The sequence below is a fragment of the Cervus elaphus genome, chromosome 15 (assembly GCF_910594005.1).
Source record: "Cervus elaphus chromosome 15, mCerEla1.1, whole genome shotgun sequence".
Classification (NCBI taxonomy): domain Eukaryota; kingdom Metazoa; phylum Chordata; class Mammalia; order Artiodactyla; family Cervidae; genus Cervus; species Cervus elaphus.
In genome coordinates this window covers 30793286-30814192 of record NC_057829.1, presented here as the reverse complement: position 1 = coordinate 30814192, position 20907 = coordinate 30793286, and the positions used below count along the sequence as shown (strand labels likewise).

The following is a 20907-nucleotide window of genomic DNA, read 5'->3' as shown; positions in this document are numbered from 1 at the left end:
GCCATACAAGGTTTTATTTCATTTTGCACTGTATCTAGGCTTCATACTTTGTCTTCTTTGTTCGCTTTTCATCAAGCTCCTAACATCTCATTCTGACAGCCAGAGACATTTAAGGCACTTTCGTTTCAAATGCAAGTTAGCGTACTTGATTTGTCATTAAAATGCAAAACGATTGCCGTTGCAGGTAAGTGTAGGTATGCTTAAAAGGTTGAATCTGCAAAGGAAAAGCTGAAAATGGTTTGGGTTCCTGTCTCTACCTCCTTCACAAACCTGGCCACCTCTGAGGGCCACCTGACACCCTATTGAGAAAGACCTGCCCCATGGGGGCCTCTGAAGCTTCCCTGCAGGAGCAGGAACAACATGTGGACTCAGAGGTGAGCTGGACTTCCCAGACACTAGGCAGATCCCAGATTTACTCACATCTGAATCAGTCTAAGCACACAAAAAGCATTCGGCCTGTGAAGACAAAGCGTGGACAGGCTGAGGTCAAGATGTTCTTCTTTCCCATTGAGCCCCCCTCCCAATCTGATGTCTCCTCCACCTCCTCCAGGCAGAGAGAAACACACCCCAGACACTCCTGTGAGAGACGGATGAAGGGTCAGATAGGAGCTTCTGGGAAGAACTTATTTTTAATGACCTTTAGTGCAGCTCAGTAATTTTATTCTTTTGGAAATTATACTAAGGAAATAGTGAAGATGATGAAACAGAAGATTTATAGGCAAAGCAGTTCATCACAGCATTTCTTATTAACATGAAATGGTGGAAAACAATACATAAATATACATCAACCAAAAAGAGAATGGCACGATCACAGTGCATCTGTGAAAAAATATTATGTAATCACTGGAAAACCACATTATTCAAGAAAACTGAATCACAGGGTATAACGTTGAGGAAAAAAAGGATACAAGTCTATACAGTTTACCCTGGCACAATGCAGGTTTGAAATGCACAGAGTCCACTTATACTTGGGTATTTTTTCAATAGCAAGAACTACATCACTACACAATATGCCACAGGCGGAATCCCAGGATGCAGAGGAACTCTGGATACGGTGAGTTAACTACAAGTTACACATGGAATAACCCTCACGTCATTCAAATGTCAATTGTATGTACAGCCTGAAACCCAATTTTGTAAAAAAAAAAAAAAAAAAGAAAATGTTTTTTTGTAAAATCTTACAAGCTCAAATGTTAATAGTGGAATACTGGTTTATTGTTCAGCTGTAAGCCTGTGGCTTTTTAAACTTTCCTTTTGTATATTTTCCCTGTGTTTTTATAAAATGATTACTTTATAACCAGAAATAAAACTTGAAGAGCTAGTTCTAGAAAGTAAACATTTCTTTGGCACAATTTCCTGTTCCCTAGCACCAACCCACCATTTACACTTTCTGGACCTCAATTTCCTCTGTCAAAACAAAGTGTTAGACCAGTGGTTCTCAAACTGTGTTCCACAGAACCCTAGAGTACCACAAGGGGCTTCCGAGTTACTTCAAATGACTAATTTGAATTCAACTTTTAAATTACTTTAACAATTTTTACTAATTTAAGAGCAGTATGTTCTCTCAAGTACGTTTGATACCAAATTTCAACACACTGCAGAACAGCATATTATCTTGTGCTGACAACTCATTTTGTACAGATCTCCAAGTTTCTTCCTACAATTGTCTAGTTAAAAAATTTTCTGTTATTTGCAAGGTGAAATTTAAGGGGGAAAGAAAATTGTTACCATTTGCAACTACTCATTGAGTGAATTAGTATTTCGATGGTGCACACTCTGAACCAAATGCAGGAATAATCTGAACACTGTGGCAAGTATAAGACTGCATTCTGTCTCTCCCCTCAACATCAAACCCAGGGTTCATCTGAACAGCTTCACTGCTTTTTGCTGGCTCACCTTAAAAAATACTAAAACCATTTTACTTCATAACAGTCTATATAAATTTTTGTGGAACAAGGATCCTGCCACCAGAAAAATCGTTCTTAAAAACCACTGGATTAAACCAACCTACCTACTTCTATCCCTCTCGCGGTATTCGGGTCTATGAAGCACAGCACAGGTATCACGGGATGACAGGAGGACTGTTACAAAGGCAGTCCAGGTCAATCCCGCTTCCACTCTTACTATATGACACTGGGGGAGGTACTTGACCAATCTAAGCCTTGATTTACTTGTAAACAGGTTTTTTAATCATAAAGTTGGGAAGGTTCAGTGAGATAGAATGGTAAGCACTAAATAACTTAGTTGATGCTACATCATTAGTACTTGTGTATGTGGGAGAAAGGAATGGCTGAACAGTGGGCAGCTCAACATGACACAGTTTGCAGACAAAACTGACAAAAATGCTTTTGTACAGCCAACAGAAATTTCTTTGCTAAATCCAGAGCAGTTGCTGTCTAGATTGCCTGGCTCATGTTCCTTTCCTCACCTTTTCTATCATCTGACTAGTTTATACTTCGGAAGCACAGTCTTCTTTTAATAGTAGATCAATCTCAGATCTCCACTTTTTATCTCCCTCAGCACTATCTAAACATGCACCATCTAATTTTACAATTACTTCTGGGACAAGGCTTCTAAGAAGCCCTTTTTGTAAAAAAGCTAACACAGAAACTGTTAGTTACAATAGAACTGATCAATGCAGATCAGAAATAACAGAAAAGGCAAACTTTTAGTAAAAAAAGAAAATCAGACAGGATAAACTTAGGGATATGGAAAATAGTCACATAGGACTACCATCTCCCTTTTATTTGCACAAGAGTCACAAATACCAAATGCCACATGAACCTAGGCAAAATCCTCTCCAAGATGATTCAGCTAAAAAAAACAGAAGTATCAAAAATGAAATTAATGATTCCAGGGATAATTGCTGTCTTGGTCCACAACCCACAGGAGCAAAACTCTTCTTATATTCAGTATTTCATTTGATCTTCAAAACTCTGATAGGTGAGTACCATTATCCCCTGTCTGGAAAGTCACAACACAGATTAAACGATTTGCTCAGTAGGTCATAGATCATCTGTGATGGAGTGAAGACTAATAGTTAGGTATCCTGTCTCATGATTTCACTGTTTTTCTACCAAAGCACCTCAAGCCAAAAGTCCCCTGACTTTGTGGTCTCCAACAAAGATTCTGAGTTTCAAACTAGCAAAATTTCAGTTTCTCATTCAAAATTTTAAAATTACAATGACAATAATGCATCATGCAATACATTATATGATGTTAACTTATTGTGGAAATCATTTTGCAATATACACATTTATCAAGCCATTATGTTGCAGATCATCACCTAATGCAATGTGATATCAATGATATGTCAATAAAACTGGGGGGGAAATGCACCATAGTTGTGTAGTATTTAGTGATTGACAAAGCATTTGCATCCATATAAGCTATCTCCTGTGCCACTCAGAGATTTCCTGAGAAAAAAAGTGAATAGTATGCTTTGCCTGTAACTGAGAAGAAAACAGAGACTCGTGCTTCCTGAAAGGTTGTCTGGATGAAGAGCAGCAGCAATAGAACTTACACCTGAGATGGATCCAAAAACTATGGAGGCTCAACCCCCAGAGTCCCCTTATTAGAGCACAATGAAGTTTGCTCTATTTTTGTTGTTGTTGATCTTCCTAAAGGAACAGGACAAGTTAACCCAACCAAAATTCTAGACTTCTAAAATACTAGCATTTGATGTAATGATTCACTGCCTAAAGTTTTATCTACGCTGAAATACGATAAGGTCAAATATAAGTTTGGGAAGAAAAACCAACAACAGTCTTGAAGCGAGAACACGGGAAGAGCTATCCCCTGTTGGCCTGGAAGACAATTTTCCTCTTCTCTACCAGTTAGTCACCAACCTACACCAGCTCACCAGGCAAAGGTCTCAAAGACCACAATCGACTGGAATTGTGGGAAACACAATGGAATCCAACACAATTTGGGAGCCAAGGAGGTAGGCTTCATGGTTATGCAAAACTGCATTTACACCTTGGCTCCTCCCCGACCAGCTGTGTACTGTGGGGAAAGTCCCTTAAATTCAGCACACTCACATTTCCTGACTTTAAACTGTGAAGAACACCTAGCTTGCCATGAGGACTGAAGAAGTAACCAGATGAACTTACTTGCAAAGTAGAAATAGATATGGACTTAGAGAACAAATGTAGGACTCCAAGGAAGGGAAGGGGAAGTGGGATGAACTGGGAGATTGGGATTGACACGTATACACAACTGTATATCAAACAGGTAACTAATCAGAACCTATTACAGAGCACAGGGAACTCTGCTCAAGGCTCTTTGGTGACCTAAATGGGAAGGAAATCCAAAAATGAGGGGATATATGCATATGCATCACTGACTCACTCTGCAGTACAGCAGAAATTAACACAACATTGTAAAGCAACTATACCACCAGCTCTCTAACTCACCCTCAACAAACTTCCCAACAAAAAAGAACCACAAAGTTCTCAAAGCTGCTGGTAGGTTTGGCTGTGGCCCTGTATTGTTCTAATAACTTCACCTGAATTAGTCTTCTCTCCACACTGAACATGAGAGCATTTGCCAGGGGAAGTACCACATCTTTAAGTTTCAGGTGCTGGGAAACCAGGCATGCCCTGAATATTTACAGATCTATAATGAACAGAAGGGACTTCCTAAGAACAATGACCCAAGTCCTCAGCCCTTGCAGACATCTCCAGACAGCTCTGGCGAACCCTTGCTATCCTGAGCAGTCCCCACCTCCACTCAGCTACATGACCATCGAGGTCATGGCCATCAGAGCCATTCAAAGACCTTGGAAGTCACTTGGCCCTCAAGTGCATCCATGGAGGAATCCAGTCGTACATGGCAGCTAGAAAGGCCACTGCAACCCTCCTGGCATTCTCCAGAACATGTACCCGAGGCCTGACTTCCACCCACCAGCTAAAGAGGAAGAAGATAAGAAAAACCATCCACTGTATGGTTAAATTTACCCCCAAAGTCATTCTTCCGGGGCGTCACATAGTGGACTGGAAAAAATGCAGTGCCCCTCAAAGGCAGGACACTGGACAGAATGACCTTCAGGAGTCTCTGGTGGCCTCCATTTCTGTATACCCCAGGTCAGCCTGATTTTCCTTACCTGAGCCCAGCCTCCAAGAACAGAATTCAGGGTGCTGGTTTGCTACATCCAATTACAACTGGAAGGAAGGTTATCTTTCTATGATATGATTTCAGCTCAGGCATTTGGGAAGAATTCGCAAGAGCCACCAGGACAGACTCACGATTTAGCTGTCAGCACAGGTGAAGACAGCCTGCCTTCCCAGGCCCACTCTCTGAGTCTTCATCACTCCCTGCTCTTGGGAGGTTTCGAATCCAGAGGCAGTGAGCTACCACAGTGATGCACTTAGAAAGGACAAGAAATTCATTCTGAAAAGAAAGTCCCTGAAATAAAATTTGCACTCCACCAGGCAATTCCAACACACCCCCAAGACTGACAGCCAAGCAGGCAAGTGCCCCCTCCTTCAGCTTCTCAAGACGGACTGATAAGAAAGGCTCTTGACTTCATCCCTTCTTGCTTCCTGCCCCATCAACCCCACAAAAAATGCTTTTCAGCAGATCCAATCATCAGAGCTGCTGCAGAACAAATATAAAAACTAATTAGAATTTCTGAGGAACAAGGCACCTCAGAACTCGTATATTTAAATATCTAGATGGGAGTCTGCCTCGGTGAAACTGAAGAGTGTCTTAGAAAAATGGAGCTTTTGCAAACAGCATTCTTTTTGAAAAGAATTCATCCAAATTATGTCCTGTGCTATTATTTCTTTAAGCAGCACAAGGGCAAAAAAAGTTAGCTCCAATGAGGGCAACTTTAATTGTAAAATAATAAAAATGAAAAGAGGCTTCCTTTGCCACCATCCTATGTTCTCGCTCCACTCACATCTGCTCTACAGCTGAGTTTGGAAAAGGAGAAAAGACGGAGTATAAAAACTAGCAGCTGAGCAGAGACTACAGACAGCAACAACACTACAAATGCCACATTTTGACAGTGGTCAACAGCAAAAGGGTTTTTCTTCACCCATTTTCTCTCACCTCACTGCTTCTCACAGGTGCTCGCCGCTCTCTCTGGAGGTATACAGTATCTGGAAATTATCTATTTTTGATAAACAAAGCAACACAGAGAAATCATCAATTTCTCTTGAACACATACTAAACTAAATCCCGCTCAAATTCCAACTATCATCCCCCACCTCTAACTGTGAAAGTCTTTTCTGCTCCAAAGGTCCATGCATTTATGAAAATAATTTGAGTCTTCATCAGGAAGGCCATTATGCTGGCAAACATTAAATAATTCAAATGACTCCTTGTATATAAATATTTCACATCAGATATTGATTTCTGAATGAAGTGCACACGAAGAATGACCACACTAAGCAGTGTCCGAGTACATTCTGGTTCCAAAATATAGGCAGCATCTTACTGCAACAGAAAGACTGAATTGGTCACACATGATTACATGTACCATCTACATACAAATAAAACTGCTGCCTCTAACTCCCATTCCTATCAGATTCAGAACGTATCCAGCGGAATCTTCAAGAAGAGCAAAGTAAAAGGCTTTGAAACACATTTTTAATTTGTTAAACTGCTTCATTTTCAGGGGATTAACAGGGCTTTGATGAGGTTACAACTGATGCTGAATACCTGCACCGCCATGTCCTAAAAACACTCAATTTTAACCTTGGGTGAGACCAAAGTGAGATTTTAAGCACTACCAACCTTTAAAAATCTCTGGCTGCTAGTCCCCATCCTGTATCAAAAAGTAGAGGGGAAAAATCTTGTTTCTAAAAGTTGCGAGGAAGAAAAAAAAACCAAACAGTGCTGAGATGTGACCCCAAGCCTTAAAACACGTACAGGTTTTCCCTGAGAGGCACAAACAGCAGTCTTGATAAAAGAGGTGAACAAAGAACAGAGATGCATGATCAACATCATTAAACAGGGCTCTGGGCAGCACAGAATAAACCAGCTCGAAACACACGCGCACTGAAACCCCACAACTTTCCAGGCAACCTCAGGAGTGCAACAGCCCAGGATCCCAGCCAACCTTGAAATGTGGAAAGGAGAAAGTGGGTCCTTGCTGGAGCCCCTCCCCTAGCCTCTCCAGAAACACTGGCCGATCCTTCCCTGTCCCTTCTCTGAGTACCTAAAGAAAAAAGCATGAGAAGAGCAAGTGCGTTTGAATCAAGTAAAATATGTCCACCTCCTCCTACCCCAAGCCAGCAGCACAAAACTGAGCAAATTAACACACACATATAATCCCCAAATGTATCTTCCAGGAAAGGACCACATCACTGATGGAGACAAGATTTCGTGCGCGCGCGCGCGCACACACACACACACACACACACACACACACACACACACACACTCAAACTTTCTTTTACCAGGACAATAGCCGAGAAGAAAACACAACCCCTCAAGACTTAGCAAAAGCTAAATCCTGTCTCGCCTTAGCTGCAGCATTCGGCTGGATGTAGCTAAATTTACAAAATGTTCCCTTGGCATTTAAATTCTCTTTTTCTTTCCTTTCATTCTCCTTGTAAGCAGAGTTAGGGGGTGGGTGATGCATAATACGTCAAAAGACAAAGCAACTTCAAAACAAAATCAGTTATTTGTAAACAATCCTTGTGGGGATTTCTGCCCCTCCTCTCCCCCCACCCCAAGAAAAACAGCCCTGCCAGTTGTAATAGAAAGCCAAGTACAGATAAATCAATTAGCTTGCTAATTTCTCCCCTCTCATTTATTTAGCTCTGCACTGTATTTGTCGTAATTGACTACAATTATGTTAATTACTAACTCCAGTATAATTACTATATTTATTGTCATTGAGCATGCGATGTACCCACAGCAAAGCTGGCATTTGTCGGGCATCAAGAAACCAAACTGTCGAGAGGTGATTCTCGGCAAACTGGCGGATGTGGCTTTGGCAAATGAAAGGGCAAAAGAGATTTCATGCAATGTTAGTTTGAAAGCACCGGTTCATTAAGGATATTAATTTTCTGATAACTACACATTTAAGCATGACACACTCGCGCAGTATCTACAGGATTTCGCAATTATTAATGTGTGACAGTTTCAAATGCTAAGTGAATCAATTAAACAGCAGCATTCACAATTTGAGAAGAGATAACTGCTTCATAACTACCTAAGACTACAATTTTCACATGACAAAAAAGAGCCATTGAGGCGCCTTCAAAACCTGACAGGTCAAGAAAGAAGTTTGAAACAAAAGCACCTTACAACCATCATCTCTCCTCTTTACTTGTCAGATCAACTTTGCTAGTGTCTCCCCAGAAACGGCATCACATGCCAACTGCCACAAGGTGATTTTTCATGTCTTGTCAAAGAAATCTTTTATTCTATTTGCTCTGCATTAACATGTTACATTTATTGATCAAGGGCCTGTTCCTCAGCCACAGCAGGGCACTGAGCTCTCCATGCCTACGGGGCTTTGATGTCCCGGTGACATTCGAGCCCGAATAATGCACATACTAAATGGATTTAATGCAGAAATGTGTTTGGGTCTGACAGTTACATTAATAACAGCCCCTCACACTGATAAATATGCAATTGCTACTATTAAGAGTTACCCAATTATGGGGAAAATATTTCTCTACCTTATAAATAAATCCATCAGGGGAAAAAAAAAGTTTTAACAATGGTGCATTTTCTTAAAACACTTCTCCAGCTGCAGAATACAGGCCGTGCACGGGGGTTAACACCCCCTTCTCCTCACCCTCCTCTCCAATTGTTTTTAGTAAGTCTTGCTTTATCTCAAAAATGGTTCAGGGATTTTTTTTTTTTTAAAAAGCTCTTTTGTCGGTCTTCCCTGCTCTACCCGTCTCTTATTTCTTCAGAATCAGAGAAAAAGCAGACACCCAAGAGACTGAAAAATTGGGTTCTGTATAAACTCAGAGAGGAGCTTAAGGGAGGTGGTGCAAAGGTGGGGGGCACATAGCTGATCCCCATAATGATGGGTCTGGAGGAGGAGGTGTCTTTTTCTTTAAACTCTAAAAGGAAACCTGAGCATGTGTGTATGTCTCTCCCTCGTTTAAAATCCTGAGCAGCCTTGTGCTGCAGCACTGATGAGGGTGAGAGTGCAAAGGCGAAGAGAAAGCAGCTGGGACAGAAGAGAGCTTTTACGGGGAAAGTCTCGGCCAGGGAGCATTTGTAGTTATCACATCCCTGCAACTAAACACAGACACCCAGCAAAAAAGCGTAATCGCTCCCCTTTCATCATAAAGGGGCAGGAACAGCTGAAATCACCAACACGGCAGTCCCTGAGGAGACAAGAGGAGCAAGGCTTTTCACAGGGTGGGCGTGTGCATGCAAGTGAGTGCAAGTCCAAGCGTGCGCACATACATGCGCGGACGCGCGTGTGCGCGCGCGCACACACACACACACACACACACACACACACACACACACACACACACACACACACACACACACACACACACACACACACACACACACACACACACACACACACACCTTCTTTTCCCTCCAGAACCAAAAGTCATGCACACAGTCATCTGTCTCAAGGTTCTTCATCCTGAGGCTGCAACAGCAGAGCCATGGCAAATGCTAAGCCCCTTCTTCCTCTGACAGCGGTCATGGCCCTCTAAGGCACACCCAGGGTGGGACGGAGGTGGTGGCGATAAAAGGGATGAGGTCTCTGGGAACCCTCAACTCCCAGCCGACCCAGGCCTCACAAGGTCTTTGTACATCAGGAAGGCTTGGAAGAAACTGGAGAGAAAAGGAAATGTAACAGACAGAGGTCTAAGGCTTCTTTGGTCTCCAACCTGGAGCTGTAGGAGCCACTCTGATCCTGCTTCTGTGAATTCTACAAGTCATTTGTGATTTTAAAAAACAAACCTCCCTCGGGCGGGGGGCGGGGGGGTGGAACGACTGCCCATCTTCAAAAGAAAACACTGATTTAAATCATGAGAGGCAATCTAGAATAACTGTAAAGCTGAAGTCAAACCACAGGAGCCATTTAATCCCAGCTCTCCCATTTAACCATCAGTGTGGTCTGAGGGAGATTTCTTCCTTTATCTGGGCCTCAGTGGCTCCATATGTAAAAGGCTGGTAGAAAGACTGAACGAGCTGACACCCAGTAGGTGTTCTGCCCAGCCTTACTCAGCATATAGCAAGTACTCCATGACACCGGTTCTGTGTTAATAAGAAAATAAACATGATGACTGGAATCACTTATTTGACCCCTTGTCCCTGGACTCCTTTACACAACCTAGCAAGTCACCTCTGGGTACTGATCTACAGGGCTGCTTTCTCTCATGAAGCGAGCCGTTCCCAAGCTCTCTCTGACAGGACCCAGAGGTCCTCCTCGACACGGTGCAGCTGGCATGGCAGAGGGAAGGCTCTTTTGTCCAAAGCTGTCTTACACCCTGAAAGACACTGAGCACTCCAGGCCTCACCCACTAAATGCTCACCCCATCAACGCAATAGAACCTCATGGTTTAGAAGATGCAAGACCAGAGAGTAGAGAGTCTGAAAGGGTTAAGCTCACCTGCCCCCACCTATTCCCTCAAATCACCACTGCCCCCAGCAGCCACCCTGACAACACAGCGGCATCACCACGTGCACAACGATGACCTCAGAGCAGAGAGCAGGGCAGAGGGAGAGGCGAGAGCAGCGGGGGAGGGCAAGTTCCAAACAAGCTTAGGGAGAGAAACTTGACAAAGAAAGGAAACCCAAGAGTCTGGGTTTCCAGTCCGGTGGTGAAGATTACACACTTTCAGAGCAGAGGGTACAGATTCAATCTCTGGTCTGCGAACTGAGATCCCACAGGCCACAACGTGAGGCTAAAAAAAAAATAAGAAAAAAATAAAAAATAAACCCAAGATTCTGAAGGAGTTAAATGGGTGAGATGAGAAATAAAAGGCTTTCACTTAAAATGTCTAGGAATTTCTCATCCTGGAGGCAACCCTGTAGGAAACATGGAGACAAGGTTTATGAAAGCCCTTTCTAAACCACACTGCAAGTCATAGCTGCGCGGAGCAGCACCATTTCTAAGAAAGCTGAACCTCGGGAAAGCCCCATGGCCTCTCGGGCAACTCTCACCAATTGCCCACCACCTCCCCAGCTTGGTCTTATACGCTATGGCTCAATACCCCCATTTTCTGGCCAATAGATGGAAATCTGCAAAGTCAGGACATTTTGAGGGGAAAGAGGCAGGAAAGTACCATATAAACCTCTTCTGCAGTGGCCTGCTACCCACTCCCTTCACCATCTTCCCTCCCTCCCTGTTTTACTTGAAGCTGTTTTTGGTAATAACACAGTCACAAAGGGCTTCCCCGATGGCTCAGAGCGTAAAAAACCTGCCTGCAATGCAAGAGACACAGGAGATCCAAGTTCGATCTCTGGTTCAGGAAGATCCCCTGGAGGAAGATATGGCAACCCACTCCAGTATTCTTGCCTGAAAAATCCCATGGACAGAGGAGCCTGGCAGGCTGCAGTCCTACGGGTCACAAAGAGTTTGACACAACTGAGCAACTAAGCATGCATGCACAGTCACAAAGGTCACTTCAGAAAGTGCCATAAGTCAAGGAAATATTAGTCTTGCTACTGAGACATTAAATATTACCTGCCAGCTCATTTTCCACTTCACCTTTTGACTATATGTTCGGCTGGTAGTTAGAGACACTAGACTGGCCAATGATATTTTTAGAACCAAATAAAAAAGGTGTGGGGGGGCTACTTTTCAGAGCATTGCCCAGCTCAGAGAGAACACAGCTTCTAATATGTAGACCCTGCCTCCTGTAATCACTCAGGGCTTATCAAGACCCTAGAACTGTTGTGAAAATTCATTAACAGTTTCTCTTACTAAACCCTGTCTTTCCCATCATAATCTCTTCCTCTCAAGTCTCACCAACAAGAGCTCTGTTGCCACCCCCACTCCAATATCAATGAGTTCCCCAAGTAAGACCACTATATTTGGGTTTTGAAAACAAGTATGAACAAGGCCCCTGATGGCAAAGAAATGGTTTGATGAAGACCCAATACCAACAGAACATGCTCTTCGAGCTGTTCTCCTAAGAGTCTAGGCAGGGAATTCTCCCTTACTCGTTCCTACTGTAATTTGAACACAGGAATGCTTCTAGTTGGGAATGATGAAAAATGTGTGTCAGATGAAGTGGGTTTAGCCTATGCAATGTCAGACAGTTGGCAAACTAAGGTATTTGTACCAGTTTGAAGAGGCTAGGCTGTGCTGTATTAAATATTCTGTCTTACAATACAAATTTCTCATTTACAATATATGTCCAACATAGATCAGCAATGGATTCTGGCCATTTATGGTCAGAACCCAAGACTGACAATCATAGCAAGCAGAAGAGAAAGTTGCAAATAATGTGCTGGCTCTTAAAGTTTCTGCCCACTGGTCATACCAAAGGGTACAAAGGTGTGCAAACATACCACATGCAGAAAGAGGAAATCTTGAATGTTTGTGAGGAATCCCAATGACTATCAGAGAGTGAAATGGCCCTTATGGACAGTCAAGGGTAGATTTTTAGCTTCACTAGTGCCATGTTTAAGAACTAACCTTGGCTATGCTTACTTAAGACCTATTATTTGACTAATTTGTTAAGTGCTTTACACAGTTGGCTTCCCTGGTGACTCAGACGGTAAATAATCTGCTTGCAATGCAGGAGACCCAGGTTCAATCCCTGGGACAGGAAGATCCCCTGGAGAAGGGAATGGCTACCCACTCCAGTATTCTTGCCTGGAGAATTACATGGACAGAGGAGCCAGGCGGCTACAGTCCATAGGTCACAAAGCCTCAGACATGACTAAATGACTAAACTGCCACTTTATACAATTACACATTCAACATTTTTGTAAGTAGCCCAAGGGCAGTTAAACAACTAGTGAAAGACAGTCATGAGATTTCAAGACAGGATTGTCTGACCACAAAGCCTTGGTTCTTTTCATTCCACTGCCCATTTTCCCAACTAGGAAGCAAGCTAATAGGCCCAGTTCTGCCCAGCTGTTAGTAAACAGGCATAGATGTGGTGGTATGTTGATCCTCAAAGATCTGACAATGCACCTACTGTCCACCTCTCTGCCTGGTGGGAAGAACAGAGTCACAATTTTACTGGAGCTGCCCAAGTCCCCAGTCATCACTGTCATCCTTGACAAAGTCAGAGAAGCAGCAAGCTCTCACCTAAGACATTCTCTCCTAAGCAATTCTCCTATCCAGTACATTTACCAGAGTGATGCTAAGTAAGATGCAACTGCCAATAATTTTTAAAATGTAAGTTTTCTGTTTCCATAGATCAATTAAGCCCTCTCAATTTCATTGTCATATTGACACAGGTGTGTTTATTACTGTGTGCCATGGGAATTCTGCTCTGTCCACTGTGTTCACAAGCTCAGTGGGCAACCTACTCAGGGCCCGTGGGGGAGAGAAACGGGCCACCAGAGAGAATACTGTCCTTTCCCAATTCAGGGAGAAGCAAAATGAAAGCTGCAACAAACTATTACCAAGTTCTCTTTTCCTTGATCAAGGAACCAGCACTGGTGATGGCAGAGGATTCTCTGTATTGATCAGAGAAGTAAAATATGAAAACCTCAAAAGGAAAAAACAAACAAACAAACAAGAATAGTTACAGGAAGAGTTTGGGACAATGGATATTCAAATATTCCTGGTAGTATAAATTGGTATCACCTCTCGGGGGCAACTTGCCATCTGTAGCAAGGCCTTCTGACTATTTTGTCCCCAAGAATTTGCCCCAAACAACTAATCAGAGATATTCATCAGTGAGTATCACAAGGAAATTTATAAGAGAGATTTATAACAGTAAAAATCTGGAAACAATTTAAATGTCCAACAATAAGAAATAAGAATTGGGAGGACTGATGCTGAAATTGAAGCTCCAATACTTTGGCCACCTGATGTGAAGAACTGATTTATTGGAAAAGACCCTGATGCTGGGAAAGATTTAAGGCAGGAGGAGGAAGGGGATGACAGAGGATGAGATGGTTGGATGGCATCACCAACTCAATGGACATGAGTTTGAGCAAGCTCTGGGAGTTGGTGATGGACAGGGAAGCCTGGTGAGCTGCAGTCCATGGGGTCACAAAGAGTTGGACACGACGGAGCGACTGAACTGAAGTGAAGAAATAAGAAACTATTAAAACCTGTAATGCCGTATTTATTGAGATGGGAATATGCTTCCAACATAATGTAAGCAACAGGATCATTTAAAAGATATTTGGCATCATGAAACACCCAAGACAATAAAATGTTAACAATGGAGATTCCTGGGTGGTAAGATTATCAGTGAAAATTTGAGAGAAAGAGGGTTTCAGTCATACCCTTCTGGTTTTCCCAATATTTCTATTGGGAAATACAGTTTTATTATTTAGCAGATTGTCTTCAAAAAATAAAATCTAAAGTACACTCTCATGTAGATATAAACACTGGATGGATACGTGATCATTAACACATCCAAGTGCAAGGGACACAACTTCACTCCTCTGGACTGTTACCTAATAAGCTTCCTAAATCTTCTGTGGCCATTACAGAGGAGAAGGCAGGACCCTACCTACCCCTGGGAACCGTGTCCAGAGAGCTGGTCCCAGTTCATTGTCTTTGTGGCTCACCTGGGTCTCATCCAGTCATAACAGGAAGAATGAGATCCAAGTTGAGAGAGTAGGTATGTCTGAGTCTTTTAAGGGAGCCAGGAATTTTATTTGGACCTTTGTCTTACTTCTCTTTCCAACCTGTCAGGGAACATACTGGGTCCAGGGACTTTCATCCTCCCAGGACAGAGTCACAGAAGCAAGACAGCCTCAATTTCTGAGACTTTCTGCATAGAGAAGTAACCCGTCTACTACTGTACAACCCAATCGAGGGAGGGATGGATTCATAGCTAATGCAGGGGAGAAGACCCTGAGGTGTAATGGGAAGAAAAAAATAATGTTTCAGAGCTTATAAATCCATAACCACCCTCCCCTCCAGCATGAATGGGTAGCCATAGAGCAAATCAGCAGAAACATCACTTTCACGAATGAAATTAACAATGATGGTGAATGGCTTTGAATTAAGAGCAAGACAACAGAGAAGGATGACCTGATCGTGAGTGGTTAACTGAAGCCTAGTGCCTCTCTTTTAACTAACATCTTGGCAAGAAGTAATACAAATCTGGCCCCATGAGAAATTCCCATGTTAGTATACACATGGACTAACTCTGCAGGATGACAAAGATCAACTACCAGTAGTTACCAGTGCAGGTGGGACCCAGGAGGCAAAGGACATAAATGCAAGGGAGAGTTTTTCCTTGGTTACAGGTTTGTTCCTTCTAAAGATTGTGTCATATGTACTATTAAATATTTTTAAACGAATAAGCAGAACTCCTTGCCTACAAACAAGCTGCAGTCTAAAGCACAAACAGACTGCAGCTGATTCTGTGATTTATGGGATTAGCAAAATTTGTATTAGCGGCTATGGCTCCATTTAAGGCAACACCCTGACATGACTCTCTGGATGAGATAAGGAAGCCTGCAGAGATGTCCTGTAAGAAGGAGGGAGCGGGGGGTGATTCTTCCAAACATAACAAAGTGAGAAGAATTTTGTGTTTCTGAGGATAGCCCTGGAAAGAAGACACGGGACATGGAAAGCAGAGAAAGTGGCTGGGAAAGAGGGGCACCTAATCACATGCAGGAGACCTGATCCTGATGAGAGGAACAGCCAGGGAGAAACTCTCCAGGGCAAGGGAGTACCCAGAAGACTTCAGGAACAACGCTATCCCAGCATCTCCTGCTGCACGCAAAATTACCACCCTACCTCTCCTGGTACACTTTGAACTGGCATAATAAACAGTAATGTAGTACTGAGCTTCAAGGTAGATGAAGGGGGTGTCGAGAGTGGGACCAGATAGGCTGCCAAGAGGGAGAACAGAAGATACAGCAGAGAGTTAAAACCACAAGCTATGGTAAATCCAGGTGCAGAGCAAATATAGGGTGATATGCTCCCCGCCAAATCCCGTGGAAATGACAAGACAGGACTGGGAAGAAACCTTTTACAAAAGGTGGGATGGGGGATCCTCAGTATTTCCTCTGGATATGATGATCCCTTCCGCCTGGTAGGAATCATATTCCCACTTGTGTGGTAGGTAAGTTCATGATCTTTCTCTTCCCTTCTCCCTTTCTCTCCCCAAAGAGGAATTAGGTAAGCGTCTAAACCATCTTTGAATTTTTATCCAACTGAAGGCAAAGGACCTGCATAAGCTTACATCTTCCTCTGACACCCAAGAGAAACAGTGCCACCTCCCCTTGCCCCCAAGTTAGGTAAATAAGACCATCAAAGATGAGTCAATCTCACCATAACCACATCAAGTCAGAGTTACTCTTCTGCATTCTGGTCTGTAACTCCTTCCAACTTACCCAAGTCCTAATATAAACCCTTCCATGAGACCTCACCCCTCCATGGCTCATCCCTGCCCCAACCCAGCTACAACTCACACATTGACCACAGCACAAGAACAGGTTCGGGACCAGATCTTTTGAGGGATCATTCCTCAAACCTGACACTTACAAAAACTCTTCTCTCAACAAAAAGTTAACAAAAGTCTTAATTCCTCTCTTTTTTTAAACCAACCTCCTTTTCACAAAATTTTCCTGCCTCCAGGCACCATCATTTCCTATGATAAATCCTTAAAGATCCAGCCTCTCAGAGCCAAGAACCCCTTCTCATCAGAGAGGCAGGGTCCCATAATGTGACAAAGACGGCTCTGTTTCCTCAGACCTGACAGCCCAGTCCCATGACCTGTGACTGCTCATATCCCCTCCCAGGGCCCAGCCTCCTCAAACCCACATCCGGGCTCCTAGCAGCAAGGCAGCCACTGCCTGAGTCAAAAGCCCCAAACACCCAGAGGCCCGTCACATGAGAAGAACCCTCTGCCCAAGCCTACGCTGGGGAGCTGTTGAAGGTGCACACGTGTCTCAGGCACCATCAGTTGAGACTGTATTCTGTCCCCTTCTTGGGCAGGGACCAAAAACCATCCTTCATTTGTTCAGAGTCCGAGTTTATTTGGCACCCTCTCACCACTCTGTATTACTCTGTGACTTTTCCGTTTCCACATCTTCTCAGAAGCCCACAAACCCCTTGAGAGTCAGGCAGCACACTGTGCCCACTCCCTTCTAACACAATTCCCGGGACACGCCTTCTGTGGAGATGATGCATCTCAGCACAGCCGTGAGCTCCTAAGCACCAGCCCATGAAGCTCTGCTGGCTTTGCTGGAAGTCCCTTCCACCCCCTGGTGCCTTAAAGCCCCAAGCTTTGTTCATCTTCACTGGAATCTGTAATGCCCGAGTGTCCTGCCTTGGAGAGAAGAGACTCCACACTGTGGATGAAGTAAAGTACCGGAGCCCTGGGGTGGGACTCCAGCTCCTCATCTGTCCTTCCACCTGGAGACAGTCTGTTCCATCAGAGGATAGCATGGCTTTCAAGGAGACACTTAGGAAAAAGCTCTGCATGGAACCACCTCCTTAGGAAAAGCCACCATCCAGATCCCCCCCCCCATTTATCCCACTGATACCTGCTTTCCAAGAACCTCCCAGCTCCCTCCCCAGAGTCCCCAAACCAGTTACAATTCAGCACCTTTTAGGAAGAAATAACTGTTTTCTCCACTGGAATAATATATACAATCGCACTTACCTTCTCTGCCAAGTCTGGAACAGTTGTTTGAGCTTCCCTCCCACCTACCCCATGCCAACAGCATTGGAATTACTTTGAAATACCATCTGGGAGAAATCATCATCACAAATATTTAAAGTTTCAATTCATAAAAAGGCAAAGAAAATAAAAGAAGAACACATACACTCTACCTGGGATTCAGCAAATCTTTGGGCAATGGGGTCATCCACAAAAGCATCCCTAAAGGCCCCCAACACACCTGCTGGTTCTCTCTCTACCTCTCCAAGAGTTTTCTAATATGACGCACGGGCCTCAGGGAGGAAGGAAAAGAACAAAGTGACACTGATGGCCCTCTGGAGGGACACAAGTGAGCCAGAGGACACTCACACTCACTGTTTTCTGGGCACAAGAGGGGAGCCAGAGGACCCTGTGAAGCAGAGTCACACCTTTGGGGTCCCTTTGGAGACCTGGGCTGTTTGGCTTTTATCTGCAGGCCTTCACCATGGGCCCTGGGTCTCCCAGGCCTGGTCTGTCTCATGAAGGTTACATACCTCAGAAGGTTAAAGCTCAGATCAAGCCTCTTTGCAAAGTGTCCACAGTCCCTGCCGAGGTGCTCTGGAATCTCTCTGCAGTCCTGGCCTATGTAGGACACCTGGAAATTAAAATGGAACAGAAACAATGTGGCCAACGGAAATCACCCAGCTGCTCAAGGCCCTGCGTCACTGATCCGATGATTGCTTCCGCAACTTGAAACACGCGCTCCGCACACAGGAAGACCCCATTTGTGGCTGTTTCCCTGATCAAGTCAGCTTTGGGACTTGGCTTCAGGGATTCTGCCAACAGCTCCCCTTTCTTGGTACACTTAGCATGATGGAGACTAATCCCGGCACAAGGGAAATTGGACTGAAATTGGCCAGATTCAGAGGTCCAAAAAAAACCCCAACCTCAGAGCATGCTGATATAATCACAGCAATCAGCCTCCCACTCAGGGGCCTTCCCAACAGCTGCCCCTCTGGCTCTTCTGCTCCCTCTCCTCGGCTGCCCCCTCCCCCAAATACCCTGTTATGCACATTACCTCATAAAAGGCACAGCAGATGCACTTACCAGCATTCAACCTGCAGGGTGCTGGAACAAATAGGGTTGGACAAGAAAACCTCCCCAGACCGCCAATCCCATCCTATTACCACCATGTATAAAACGTCCTCCGAACTCTGAACAGAGCCGACTTGAAGGCGACAGGGCAACGACGGGTGGCCAGAGCTTTCAAGGCTATCCTCCAGGGAGCCCCTGGCAATCAACCCCCTTCTGCTGGCAGAGGTGTTCCCTTAAGCATTCTTTTACTTACTTTTATTATTATTATTTACCTAGTGTATGCCCAAATATTAGGAGGCTGAACTGAAATTTGATCCCAGAATTTCTGACTGGGAGGTCAGAGGGCTTTCTCACTGCTCCAAGCACCGAGGTTTTGAAACCTATTTTTACAGGTAGCAGTGAGGGCAGGACTGGCAACTAATTCCAAAACCAGTAAGACAAACCAGTGACCAGTCAGCAGTGGGTCACAATACATGATGCTTTCCCACAAAAGGAGCCCATCCTCAACTGCTCAGCAGAAATTCCAGCTCATTACAAGGCTACAGCCTTGATCCTTTTCGCCTTGCAAACCTTCGTTCTTCCACATACAGACAAGACGTCCTGGAATGAGAGAGAGGTGTCCAAGGGGGTGGAGGTAGGGATGGAGGGGTTGTGATTCCCAATTGAGAATAAGAATATGGTGGCCATCTTGCATCTTCAGTATTACATTAAAATGGTTAAAATTAGGTTATGAATTACTAATACCCTGACCATCGTAGAACTATACAACTGCACTTTCATATGGCTCCACCTAAAACAAGTCACACTGCACCCTGGCACCCTCAATTTTTCAAGTCATCTCTCAACCCTTTCCTATCCAATGGGGACCAATTGCTGACAATATAATATCCTGTGTTCACTATCCTTCAGTAACTTCATTACTGGAAGATACAAAATGGGGAGAAAAGACAGAAAAAAAATAGCTGATTCCAATAAAATAATTTTGACTCAGGAAGATACAGACTAAAAACTAAAGGGCTGTAAGTTCAATATGGTAATCTCTCCCCTCTCTACCTAAGAGCCATCTATCTCCTCCTATAACAAATTAAGTTCTGCTTCCAAGCAGAGATAAAGGATTCTCCAGAGAGACTGGAGAATCTAGGGACTTCACTCAGCTGCTCACCATCAGCAGCTGCTTCTGCATTATATGTTCACACTGACCCCTAGGCCCGTGGCACTCACCTGAAAACCTATCCCTTACCCATCTTGTACATATCAAAATCATTCAAGATCTCCATTATATATGCAGCAGAGAGGCTGAGCTTTCAATGTGGAAACTGAGTTCTTTCCTCATGGGTTACAAAGGATTAAATTTAGCAGGGACTCAGTCAAAATCCCTCATGCTTTATATGAGGAAACTAAGACTCCAGAGGCCTGCTCTGCATAGTACATCTTCTTAAGGAGAGTCTGGACCACATTCTGCACCAGGAATAAAGACGTCCAATATGGAGGCCATGGAATTCTTAAATATGCACATGACAATGTGGATATTCTTGATCAACAAATGCCAGCTATCTATCATCATGTTTTGGCTTCAAAATGAGTCTTGTTAGCTGAAAGATCTAGAACTACCTCATGATGCCATGTCTAAGGTCCCAGAAGAGCGTTAGAGCCTGCAGAAAGAGGAATATTTGCTCCCTTTTATCTTCTGTAGAATTCCACTTCAGAGCAAACAAACATTAAGGACAGTTACCACCATGAAGCATTCAACCACTCACAACATGTCTGACAAAACTTCCATTAGCTTGTTTTATTCCATGATCTTAACATCACAGAGTGTCCTGGGTGGCTCAGCGGTAAAGAATCCGCCTGCCAAGCAGGAGACATGGGTTTGATCCCTGGGTCAAGGAGAAGGAAATGGCAACCCTCTCCAGTATTCTTGCCTGGGAAATCCAAGGAGCCTGGCAGGCTACAATCCTTGGGGTCGCAGAAGAGTTGGAAATAACTGAGAGACTAAACAACATTACAGTATCCCAGGAGAACCAAACAAAGCACAACTTGCTCCTATTTCACCGAGATGAGGACTAAGTCTCCAAAATTTGCTAAGAACACCAACTTCATAAGCCATGTCTATGGACCACCCTCATAGTAA

At 43.9% G+C, this 20907-nt stretch overlaps 1 protein-coding gene across 2 annotated transcripts in view; it reads right to left on the bottom strand.

Moving 5' to 3' along the window:
• The window catches only part of LRMDA (leucine rich melanocyte differentiation associated), a 1125542-nt gene that overhangs the window by 1100365 nt on the left and 4270 nt on the right, over positions 1-20907 (bottom strand). For both annotated transcript variants that reach the window (XM_043925316.1, XM_043925318.1), the window contains exon 2: positions 18236-18336. In XM_043925316.1, the coding sequence (XP_043781251.1) occupies positions 18236-18336 (101 nt within the window). The remainder of the gene's footprint in view (positions 1-18235; positions 18337-20907) is intronic.